Source organism: Quercus robur, chromosome 11, assembly GCF_932294415.1.
Source record: "Quercus robur chromosome 11, dhQueRobu3.1, whole genome shotgun sequence".
Lineage (NCBI taxonomy): Eukaryota > Viridiplantae > Streptophyta > Magnoliopsida > Fagales > Fagaceae > Quercus > Quercus robur.
In genome coordinates, this window is record NC_065544.1 from 27,436,688 (window position 1) to 27,448,736 (window position 12,049).

General features: G+C 35.2%; 1 protein-coding gene across 7 annotated transcripts in view; it reads right to left on the minus strand.

Moving 5' to 3' along the window:
* The window catches only part of LOC126707551 (TMV resistance protein N-like), a 79,362-nt gene that overhangs the window by 8,514 nt on the left and 58,799 nt on the right, over nucleotides 1-12,049 (minus strand). For 5 of the 7 annotated variants that reach the window (XM_050407266.1, XM_050407265.1, XM_050407264.1 and 2 more), the window contains exons 6-8: nucleotides 1,523-2,577; nucleotides 831-1,438; nucleotides 325-491 (exon numbers count right to left, since the gene is read on the minus strand). In XM_050407266.1, the coding sequence (XP_050263223.1) occupies nucleotides 1,037-1,438; nucleotides 1,523-2,577 (1,457 nt within the window). In that variant the 3' untranslated portion in view covers nucleotides 325-491; nucleotides 831-1,036. Of the gene's footprint in view, nucleotides 1-324; nucleotides 492-830; nucleotides 1,439-1,522; nucleotides 2,753-2,850; nucleotides 3,127-3,247; nucleotides 4,344-4,548; nucleotides 5,049-5,148; nucleotides 5,280-12,049 lie in introns of those variants that run through there. The other 2 variants (XM_050407268.1, XM_050407267.1) reach the window with 2 other exon arrangements.

Below are 12,049 nucleotides of genomic sequence, written 5' to 3' on the forward strand. Positions count from 1 at the left end.
TTTCTAACTTCAATTGCATTTAAGTTGTGCAAATCATGGTCCAAAATCAACATCTGAACCAATCCAGGTTTCTGTTGGATATTTCTTCAATATGAATCATAGACCCAAATGCCGGCAAGGAAAAAAAAAAGAATACATTATATATGTGGGACTGTTAGAGAAAAGGCAAAAAAAACAATTATATAAATACAACAGACCTCGAGAAATTTCAAAATGTATTTGCATAGGAATAGAAGTTCAACAGAGCATTACATTTGCAGGAAGAAAAAAAACATGATTTAATCAATAATAGGAGCCACTTGACAGTTAATTTAAATAACTGACCATTTTGAGTCCTTGACCACTTTAGCAAGAGCCCAGGTGGACGTGAGACAAGGGACCATACTTGGGTAATTCTTCAATGTGGTTCTGGTAAATATCCCTTTTATCGCCACAATAGGCTACATGCTTCTTGGGCGTTTGATCCCCTCCTTCCATTAAATTAAAATACTCTAACAAGACAACAGGACAAATTTGTATTATTCCAACCTGATCAAGATTTATTTATTTATTTTTATTTTTTTAAATGTGGCTATATGAGTGCCAAAAGGAAATGCTAAGGTACAACTAGTACAATAGAATGATTTTTTTTTTTTTTTTTTAAATGCTAGTGAGGGAAATCAAAAAAGAAAAACTGTATTATTTTATACCTATGACAAATTAAATTTGTTATCATGCCAATTTAAACCTGACAATCAAAATCAACACTTTCATTGGATTCCCTTCCTCAAGTTAAAAGAGAACAGCAGGTTTTGTAAATTATAATAGCAAGAAGAAGGATGATGACTTACAGGCAAAGAAGTCGAAAAATTCCCATTTTACTATATTTTTCAGAATGAGCCATAAATCTCCAAGTCACCGTATGCAGTTCCTCATTAGAGTAGCCTCCTCCACTAGATCCAGCCCCATCATCCTCATCATCACTTCACTTATTTCGGGTACCTTCCGAGGCTGAATCATCAATATCATGTTGGATTACATATTTACACCCAGATCCTCACAGAGCATGCTGCTTGTATACCAAATTAAACCCTTTTTTCATCACCTTTATGTTATCGGAAATTATTTTAATTGAAAATTCACCACACTGAGGGGGCAAATAGAGCAGCCAAAGGTGAGGTGATTCAGCCATAGCATAGTTTAACTTAAAAAAAGAGCGTACTGGATATCTCATGGCAAATCCATTGACTTCAAACAAACATGTAAGTTGAAAATCTCTAGAGAAAGGACGCCACGGGTTGAGCACAAAAACAATGCACAACGTAATTCCCATCAGGTATTGATACTCACAATTAGGCACTTGTATGTTATCACACCAACCTACAGGGCTAAACCCTTTCGGGATTTCTCCTCCAGGGATAATAATGTCTAAGATGCATGGTAGTTTAACACTTTGTCCCTGAAATATACAAAGCATAACGTTTAGAACTTAGAGAGAGAGAGAATGAGAAAGAGAGAGAGAGAGAGAGAGATAGAGAGAGACCTGAATCATGTTACTGATGCTTTGAATATTATCAACCAATTTGAAGCAGTTTAGACACTGGAAATTCAAATGGGAGTGATTGGATGTAAGAAGATGAAATTGCAGTTCTAGAAATCTCTCCAGTGAGGTACAATTGTTTGCAATCACAGAATCAATAGTTGGTGGAACACTTTCCAATGATTGAAGCCTCCTGCAGCCCTCCAAAAGAAGTGTTTGAAGTTTAGAGAGTTGAGAGATACTTTTAGGAAGGGAAACAAAATTATTTCCACTTAGATTTAAGTGTGCTAAAGAGGACAAGCAGCCAAAATCATTGGGGATTGACAAAAGATCGCAGTCACTAAGATGCAAATATGTTAAAGACTGCAGACCTGATAAGGAAGGCAATAACAAGCCCAGCGGAACAGGTCTTGTTGGCAGGGAATAATATAAAAATGAAGGCAATAATATGTTCCATGGAGCAGGACTTGTTGGCAGGGAAAATAATGCAGTTTGTAAAGGGTCATTCCACTCAGGACTTGCTGGCCGAGCATAAAATTCAGATAACTTCCATCCACGAATATGCAGCTGTTTGAGATTTTTAAGGCGAACAATGGAAGAAGGAACCTCTTTTATGGCTGTCCAACTCAAATTAAGCAGCTCCAAAAGTTGCATATTTCCTATTTCTTCTGGCAAGTTGTCTAATTTTAAGCATCCAAAAAGATCAAGAGAATTAAGCAACTTCAAACTACAAATGGTGCTAGAAAGGTGCACAAGATTTATGCAATATCTTAGAGTCAATGAAGTAAGTTCTCTCAAATGTACAATTGATGAAGGCAGCTCCTCTATAGCTGTATAACTCAAATCAAGATTCTCTAGGCCATTGACTATCCTTAGGTTCTGTGGAAAGTTTCTAATTAGTTCCACAACAGCAGTGCGATCCAAAAAAGGTTTCTGTAAGAATTCCATGTTTCCCACAAATATTGGAGATTTCTTGAGGTTTGAGCAATTAGAAAGTTCAAGAGCCACAAGACACTCACTTTCAAACGTGCATGAAGGAGGATTTAGTCTTTCGCAACCTTTTAAATTAAGATGAATAAGTTTCTTAAGAATACTTATGGATGGGTGAAACTTGTGTAAATTTATACACCTTTCGAGAACTAATTTCTCAAGATTTGGCACTTCAGTGAAGTCTGGAGTTATAATCAGGTATGAGGAGGCAGTCAAGTCAATGAACTTCAACTTCTCAAATTTCTGTTAGAATTGAAGAACATAGAATAATTAGCTTCCTACTATTTGTTTATTGTGACTTAAAAGAAAACTTGTATCAGGATACTTAATAACTCACTTACCTTTATTCCTATCCAAAGTTGTTCAATTTTGCTCTTTTGCAAACAAAGTTGAACAAGCTCATCTGACTGGAAACTTGATGGCAAAGATTTTGAAGAATACGAAATCCAATCAAGAATTCTTAAATCATCAGGAAGATGTGTGGGGACATAGGCAACGTCATTCATTCTAAGAAATTTAAGATTGTACATATTGGAAAAGGCCTCAGGTTTCCAATGTGCCATTTGTGCTTTGTCATAAGTATCCCAAATAACCATGGCTTGAATAGCTTCTGTTCCCTAATAATCAAGAAGGAAATGGTGAATTGCAAAATATATTATTAGCAAAACAATTCAAATTTCAAATTTGTTGAACATGAAGGTAGGGAATGAGCTCAAATTCTCTACATAAACCTATTACCTTATTTTTTCTTAACACTTTGTCAATGTCCTCATAACACCACAATCTACTACGCTTCCCAGGATCATCAGGGTACTCTTGAGAAACTATGCTCCTACCCATTTCTTCAAGTAAATCATGCATCCACACTATATCCTCATTAATAATTTTCAAGAGAGATTTATCAATGAGTTCCTTCAATCCTATACCAGGGTAAAGGCCAAGAATGTTTAGTTTTTCTACTACATAATCTTTTTTATGATGATTAAAAAAGCACGCAATATGCAAGAATATTTCCTTCTGTGATTTCTGCAGCCCATCAAAACTTATTTTAAGTACTTGGAAAATATCTTCCTCAGGATATTGTTTAAGTCTCTTTAGCACACTATTCCATTCGTCAAGACTTCTTCCAATCAAAAAGGAACCCAAAACCTCAAGAGCTAAAGGAAGGTCAGCAGCATAACTCAAAAAATGGTTAGATAGCTTTAAATAATCATTTGGGACATGCTTTTCTCTAAAGGCTTTTAAGGAAAATAGTTGAAGAGAATCTTCATGACATAATCCTTTAACTTCATATATTTCATCTACTCCATGTGCCTCCAGCACATGCTTATCTCTTGTTGTTATGATAATTCTACTGCCAGAACCAAACCAATCACGCTCCCCAGCTAACATTTCTAAATGTTTCAGTTTATCGACGTCATCAAGAACAAGAAGAATCTTTTTCTTACATAACCTATTGTAGATCTTGCAAACTCCATCATACTTCTCTTGTATTTTCGTATCCTTTTCCTTCAAAACTTTAATAATTTTCTCTTGCAGTGGAACAACACCATATTTTTCAATCTTTTCCCTGACATCCTCAATAAAAACACAATCTTCAAATTTTTTAGAAATCATATTATAAACAACTCTAGCAAGAGTTGTCTTGCCCATTCCCCCCATTGCCCAAATTCCTATAAAGCGAACATCATATGATCCTAGAGCTAAACATGACTTCAATTTCATCACTCGAGGGTATATTCCTACTAGGTTCTTGGCAATATATGGGAACGCATCATATTTCAAATTAAGTGATATCCATTCCACTATGTCTTTGATGTCTTCTATCTCAGGCCTGTAATGAATAAAGTACAATATATATGCATTGAGTTTGAACCACCAATAGGTCACCCAAATAATATGATACATATTTAATGTTCAATTCTGTTGACTGAAACAAAAATATGTAAATTGATTCGCTTAGGAAAAAATTGAAAGAAGTACAATGAAGCATGTACGTAAATCTGCATAAGGTTCCAAATAGAGTTATCTTAAATTACCATGTATCCTCTAAATGCCATCCGCGAAGGTTGGCTACTTGTCTCAAAGCATCTCTCCACTTTTCCACCCTTTCTTTGTTCTCTTTTTCTTCATGTTTAGCAAATGCCTGAGCAAAAGTTCCCCATTGTTTCCGTACATCAGATGGGTCTACATAGTGAAAGACAGGCAAAACTGTTATTCCCATCTCGTTTTTGTAGTGAATGATCTTTGCAAGTTCATCTAAGCACCAAGTTGAAGAAGCATAGTTTTCTGAGAGAATAACTATAGCAAATTCTGATTCTTCTATCGCTTTCGACAGCTCTGGCGAAATGGGTTTTCCTCTCTCGAGTTTTTCATCGTCTTTAAAGGTGACAATGCCTTTCTGTATCAATGCTTCGTAGAGATGACCCATAAAATTGTTGCGGGTGTCCTCACCTCTGAAACTGAGGAAGACATCATACTTCTTCCTCCAAGCAGTAGTAGAATAAGAACTTGGGAAAGATGATGAGTCTGTTTCCATCTGCAAGCAAATTATTATTTTTTTTAATTTTTTTTTTTTAAAGAACCGAAGAAAGATTAAACAAGAAAATTAGAGGAAAAGAAACTACTTGATCCCAAACCTGAAAATGAGTTGAATTGGAGAGATATGAATCGAATCTGAAATTTGGAACTGATGAGCGAGAGAACTGATGAGAAGAGTGAAAACTGCAGAGCTTCTTTTTATTTTATGAGTATCACCTCTATAGCTGCACCATTGCTCGTGTAATGTAAGATTTTTTTTTTTTTTTTTTAATAAGGACAACAATGCTCGTGCAATAGAGTATATAAATATATTTTAGAATTAACAATAGTATATGGGTCCATTTGGATACAACTTATTTTTATTAAAACTGAAAATACTGTAACAAAATAATTTTTAAACGTGTGAATAGTGTTGTGAGACCCGTGAATAGTGTGTAAACAGTGCATGAACAGTGCGTGAACAGTGTGTGAACAGTGCGTGAACAGTGCGTGAACAGTGTGTGAACAGTACGTGAACAATGCTAAACAATAAATTTTGTCACCTCTTTGGGTTTCATTTGAGATTTTTTGCTCGTTTACTTCCTGCCACTGTAGCCATGGGTCCCACATCCATCAAAACGCTAAAGGAAACATGGATCCAAACCGCACCTATATATGTAAGTGCCCGTGTAATGGAAAAATCTCTCGTGTCAGCATGAGGAGAAATTATAATATACTCATGGTGGACAAGTGATGTGGTCCACATTTCCAGTAAAAGATTTCCACTTGTTTAAAATTGAGGAGTTTTAAATAAAAACTAAATATTGACTCAGCAATTTTAAATAAATGAGAGTTTTTTATTAGAATGGTGGACAAATGACGTGGTCTACTATAAGGACCGTATAATTTCTCCAGCATGAGACCTGCCTCTTATAGGCAGGTGGGCTCCACATGTAATATTTTTTTTTCCTTTTTGATGAGGACATCAATGCTCCTGCAATAGTGTATATATATATATATATATATATATATATTTTTTTTTAGAATCAACAATAGTATATATATGTAAGTGCTTGTGTAATGGAAGAATCTCTCCTGCGTCAGCATAAAACCTGCCTCTCACAAGCAGGTGGGTTTCACACGTGTGGAGCCCACCTGCTTGTGAGAGGCTGGTTTCATGTGCTTGGAGCATGAAATACCAGTCTCGTGTAATATATCTTTATATATATATTCTCTTTTATTATATATTAAGGTGGATTCTAGTAACCTCAATTGAAACTATTTTTATATATCTTTATAAAGATATATATATATATATATATATATATATATATATATATATTCTCTTTATCTATCTTTATATATTCTCTTTTATTTTTTAGAATCAACCAAAGTATATATATTCTTTGATAGTTGAAACTATCTAAAACAAATTTATTATATATTAAGATACTTATATTTATTCCAATATGATATTCCCAAATTTATTCTAATTTGAAATTATTATTATTTTTTTTTTAGGGGAAAAACATTGGAACTTCTTTTATTCAGATAAGCCTAATAAATCAGCTTGAAGTACATTGTGGAACTGTGATTGAATATCCTTCATCCAAACTAGAAAATCTGGAATGCCAATGGCATATTTAACCAAACTATGAGCTAAAATATTACCTTCCCTCTTTGTATGACAGTAAAGCAACTCATCAAAACGTGAGACAAATTTTTTGCATCCTCAACTAGCAGACCCAGTGGTACCAATAGCCTCTCTTCCTCCATTAGTCCTTTAATAACAACCAAGGAGTCACCTTCCAAATAGCCCGCTTCACTCCCACCTCCAGTGCAAAAGAAAGAGCCAACCCGCAGCTATCGCCTCAATATCATTACTGCATAGTTCCTGATGCACCAACTTTGAGCATGATGCTATCACTAAGCCTCTGTAATCTCTAATAATGACGCCTATGCCTGATTTTTTATCATGTGGAAATACCGCTCCATCAAAGTTTATTTTGAAGAGCTCTGATGGTGGTGGCTTCCAATGACTTCTGGTGTGATGAGTTTGCTGCACTTGTGTAGCTGGAATCACTTGCCTTGCATGGAAGTCATCTAACCAAGCTTTTGAGAGGTGAGCAATCTGGTGAAATGCATCTGCAGGTTGATTGAGTCGTACCCGATTCCACTAGTTCCAAATTGACCAAACTGTGACTGCGAAGAGCTCAAGCTGGTGTTTATTCTTGATTAGCCAGTAGCCACGATGAGAGTTCTTTGAAATCCAAGAACTGAACTGAACCACAGAAGCCAGCTCAGGACATGACCACAAGGTGTGCAAGGAGTTTTTAGGTGAAGCATGGCATCTGACACATAACGGATCCGCCAAGATTGTGCGACGGAACAGTGAGTTCTTTGTAGGCATAGCCTCACGGCAAGCTCACCACAGCAACGTTTTCACCTTTGGTGGTACACACATGGACCAAATTTCTCTCCACACTTGTTTGTCATCACTTGTAGGTACTTGTGTTTCAACAAATAGCTCCTCCTCTATTTTTAAGAACCTATACCCGATCTTGTAGCTATACCTTCCATTACTTGAGTGAGGCCAGAATAATATATCCTCAGATGCTTCACGACTTAAAGGGATTTTCTTGATCAAATTTGCTTCCTTAAGGTTGAACAGCCCATCTATCATCTTTGTATTCCACTGCCTCCTACTGGGGTCAATAAGAATATCCACCGTAGAATTCTCAAATTCTGCCAATGGATAGGATGACAAGTGTGGAGGGTGCTTCTTTGGCAGCCAATGATCTTGCCAAATTTTGATTTTTTTTTTTCCCATCACCAACCCTCCAACTAGCCCCTCTTTGAATAACATCCCTCATTATAAGTATACTCTTCCATGCATAAAATCCCATTCTAGAATCCTTGGTCTCCATAATAGTTGTATTTGGGAAAAACCGTGCCTTGAAAACTTTGTAAAAGAGAGAGTTTTGATTATGAAAAAGGCACCACGCTTGCTTTGCTAGTAGTGAGTCATTGAACATGGCTAGATCTTTAAAGCCCATACCACCAGCTCCTTTGGATTTGGTCAAGTCATCCCATTTAACCCAATGGATCTTCCTTTGGTCACCTCTTTGTCCCTACCAAAACTTTTTAATCATAGCCTTGATGTCATTACATAGACCTAATGGAATTTTGAAACATCCCATTGTATATGTGGGAATGGCTTGGATGACCGATTTTATCAACACCTCCCTTCCTACTTGTGAAAGTAACTTCCCTTCCCATCCTTGGATTTTTTGCCACACCTGCTCCTTAATGTAATTGAAGCTTCCTTTTTTTCCTTTCCCAACAAAGGATGGCAGACCCAAGTATTTCTCATATTGCATAATTTCATGAACACCCCACGCTTCTTTGATGTGGTCCTTTATAGCAACATTAGTTGCTTTGCTAAAGAAAAGTGTCGTCTTGCTCTTTTTTTTTTTCTTTTTTTTTTCTTTTCTTTTCTTTTCTGGAAGCATCTTCATAGCCATTCAAAATATCCAACACCTTGCCACACTCGTCCATTGTTACCCTGCAAAAAATGAGACTATCATCTACAAAAAGCAAATGTGTTAGTTTTGGGCCTCTTCTACTTAGGGAGAAGCCATGGATATCCCCATTCCTTTCTACCTTTTTAATCAACCCATTCAACCCTTCAGTACAAAGAAAAAATAGGAAAGGGGATAGAAGGTCGCCTTGCCTTATACCCCTTGTTGGATGAATCATACCACAAGGTTCTCCATTCACCAATATTGAATAGGTAACCGTTCTTACATAGCATAATAAGATTTATCCATCCTTCATTGAACCCCATCTTCCTCATAATTCCTTCCAAAAAAGGTCATTTCACCCTATCATAAGTCTTACTCATATCAAGTTTTATTGCCATATAACCATGGGAACTAGATTTATATCTTTGCAAGCAGTGTAGGGTTTCAAATGCCACCATCATATTATCAGAAATTAATCTATCTTTAGTGAAGGCAGATTGGTGTTCTATAATGATAGAGGGTAAAACTTTCTTTAAACGGTTGGCTAAAACTTTGGAGAAAATTTTATACAATGCATTACATAGGCTAATAGGGTGAAATTGGTGGGCATGTTCAGGGGAGCTAATTTTAGGGATCAGTGTGATAAAAGTATGATTAAGGGATGGTGGTAATATACCTGAATTTAGCCAAATCAAGATGGAGAAAGTGACATCATGATTAACCGTACCCTAAAAGTGTTGGTAAAATAATGGTGGTATTTCATCCGGACTAAGAGCTTTAAGGGGTGCCATTTGTTGCAAAGCCACTTCCACTTCATTGACTTCAAACTTTCGGCTTAATAAGGCATTCATCTCATCAGTAATCACATGTGGCACACACTCCAACACCCTTGAAGAATCCATCTAACCCGTAGAAGTGAAAAGTGACTAGTAACAGCTTACAAGAACTTCTGCATCCTCTTTCGGATTGGTTTTCCATGAACCCTCTTCATCTCTCATACCCTCTATCAAATTTTTCCGATATCTTTTCATGGCACAACTATGAAAGTACTTTGAATTTTTATCCCCTTGCCTTGCCCATAATAGTCTTGACCTTTGTGCCCACATAGTAGCCTCCTTATCACGTCACCCATCAATTTCTTTCTTTAGTTGTCTAACCCGAGTATTGTCACCCCTTAGGACAGCTTCCTCTTCGGCCTTGAGGAGTAATTTTCTTAACTTTTCCAACTCCTTTCGCACATTCCCAAATACATTCTTATTCCACCAACTCAAATCCCTACCACACGTCTCCACTTTATGCAATATACCTTCATCAGATTCGGTACCACACCTATTCCACACGATTTGGACAACCACATTTCCTCAAACCGAAACAATTTCTTCCTTTTAGGAGGGTCCAACCCTGAGAAAACAATGTGGATCAAGATGTGATCCAATGAATCACAACATAAGTGGTGAACCCTCATACCAGGAAACTTTAAAAACCAATTATTTGTGGCCAAACATCTATCCAATCTTTCCCAAATTGAGTTTCCATTATCAAAATGTCTAGCCCATGTGAATTTAGGTCCTACATATCCCAAATCCATAAATCCGCATTCGTCTAAAACTCCTCTGAAAAGCTGCATTTGATTATGGGACCTAAGTGCACCTCCCACCTTCTCATCTTGTTTAATTATCTCATTAAAATCCCCAAAACATAAGCACGAAATGTCAAATTGGGAATTGAGATACCTGGGTTTCTCCCACGCCTCTATCCTTCTTGCTGTTTCAGGCTCACCATAAAAGCCAGTCAAACACCATTCGATTTCTGAACCCTTATCTATGACTACATCAATGTAATACTTGCACGATCCCACTATCGTCAGATTTATTGAAGATTTCCAAAATAGGGCCAAACCACCACCTCTACCTTCCTTTGGGACCACCCATCGATGATCATGTTTAATACTTCTTTGTACAATCTCTAGCCTTGCATTATTTGTAAGTGTCTCAACCACAAACACTACAGAGGGATCTTTTGCTCATGTGATTTCCACAAGCTCTCTTCCTGTGCGCAGGTTCCCAAGCCCACGACAATTATTTTTGTTAGTTTGTGTATTTTTGTTTTTATAATTTTTTACCATTCTCACGCTTTTTTTTTTTTAATCTCTTTCTCAAGTCCCTTTCCAAAGTTCCTTTGATCCCCATAATTTTTTTTTTCTCACTTCATCATTATCTTTCATTTCAAAAGGTCTGTTTCCTTCAACATTGTTTTTTCATTTTTTTTTTTTTTGAGAAATCCTTTGACATTGTTGAAGCTATTATTTTGTAGTATGTTGTGCATTATTATTTTCGTAATTTTTTTCAAGCTATAATTTTGTATGTTGTGCATTATTATTTTTGTAATTTTTTTTCATAATATTACATTACTTTAATCTCTTCTTCTCTATCTCTTTAACAAGTCCTTTGATCTCTCCTCTAATATTGTGAAAATCATTACTTTGTAGAAGAGTGAAATGAGAAGCATAAATTAGATAGAGCAACGAATGAGATATTGGAGGGATTAATTTTGGATGTACGCAATGTGTATAGTGAAGAATTGTGTAAGTATTTCAACTTGTATGAACTTTACACCCAATGAATAATTGTTTTTTTTTTTTTTTTTTTTTTTTTTGTGATTTGTGCCTCATCATTGTAATTTCTATGCAAAAAAGTATGACAATGGAATGTTTGAGGCTGCATTCAAATTAAACTACATGTGTACGTGGCTAAACTAATTTTATTCAAATATAAATATATTTAGATGCTATTTATTTGAACCAAAATCAAGGAATCATGAGACTTTGATAGTAAAGTAAAATAAATATCTGGAGAATTTTCAAAAGAAAAAAAAGAGCCTCATCACACACACAAAAAGCGTGTGATGAGGCTTGTTATATATATATATATATATATATATATATATATATATATATATATATATATATTGTGCATGTACCTTTGCTTCTAAATACGACACACCATTTAATTTGCATGAGTTAACTTAATAAATATTCTTCTCAAAAAAATAATTTAATAAATATTGTCAGCCCAAAAAAATATAATAGATAACATAAGGCTAGTTTTTTGTATGGTCGGATTAATGAGTATTCTTAGTCTATTTGTTAATAGATTATTTTGAGAAAATTTTTATAACCCTTTAATAGGAAATATTAAAAAAAAAAAAAAAAAAAAAAAAAAGCAACTACTTTTATCTTTTCCTATAAAAAATTTCTCAATTTTTTTTTTTTTTTTTTTTGACTTAAACGATAGATAAAAATGTTTCATAAATCAATGTTCTTAATGTATCTATTAACTTATTTATTGTGTATATTAAGTAAAGTCTAAACGATAGATTCTTTGTACTTTCCATTCCAAAATATCATCTTAAATTTGATGGAAAATGTACTTTTTTTTAGCCTCATGTTGTTTCTATTAGTTTTTTTTTTTTTTTGAGAAATAGGTAAGTAAATTTT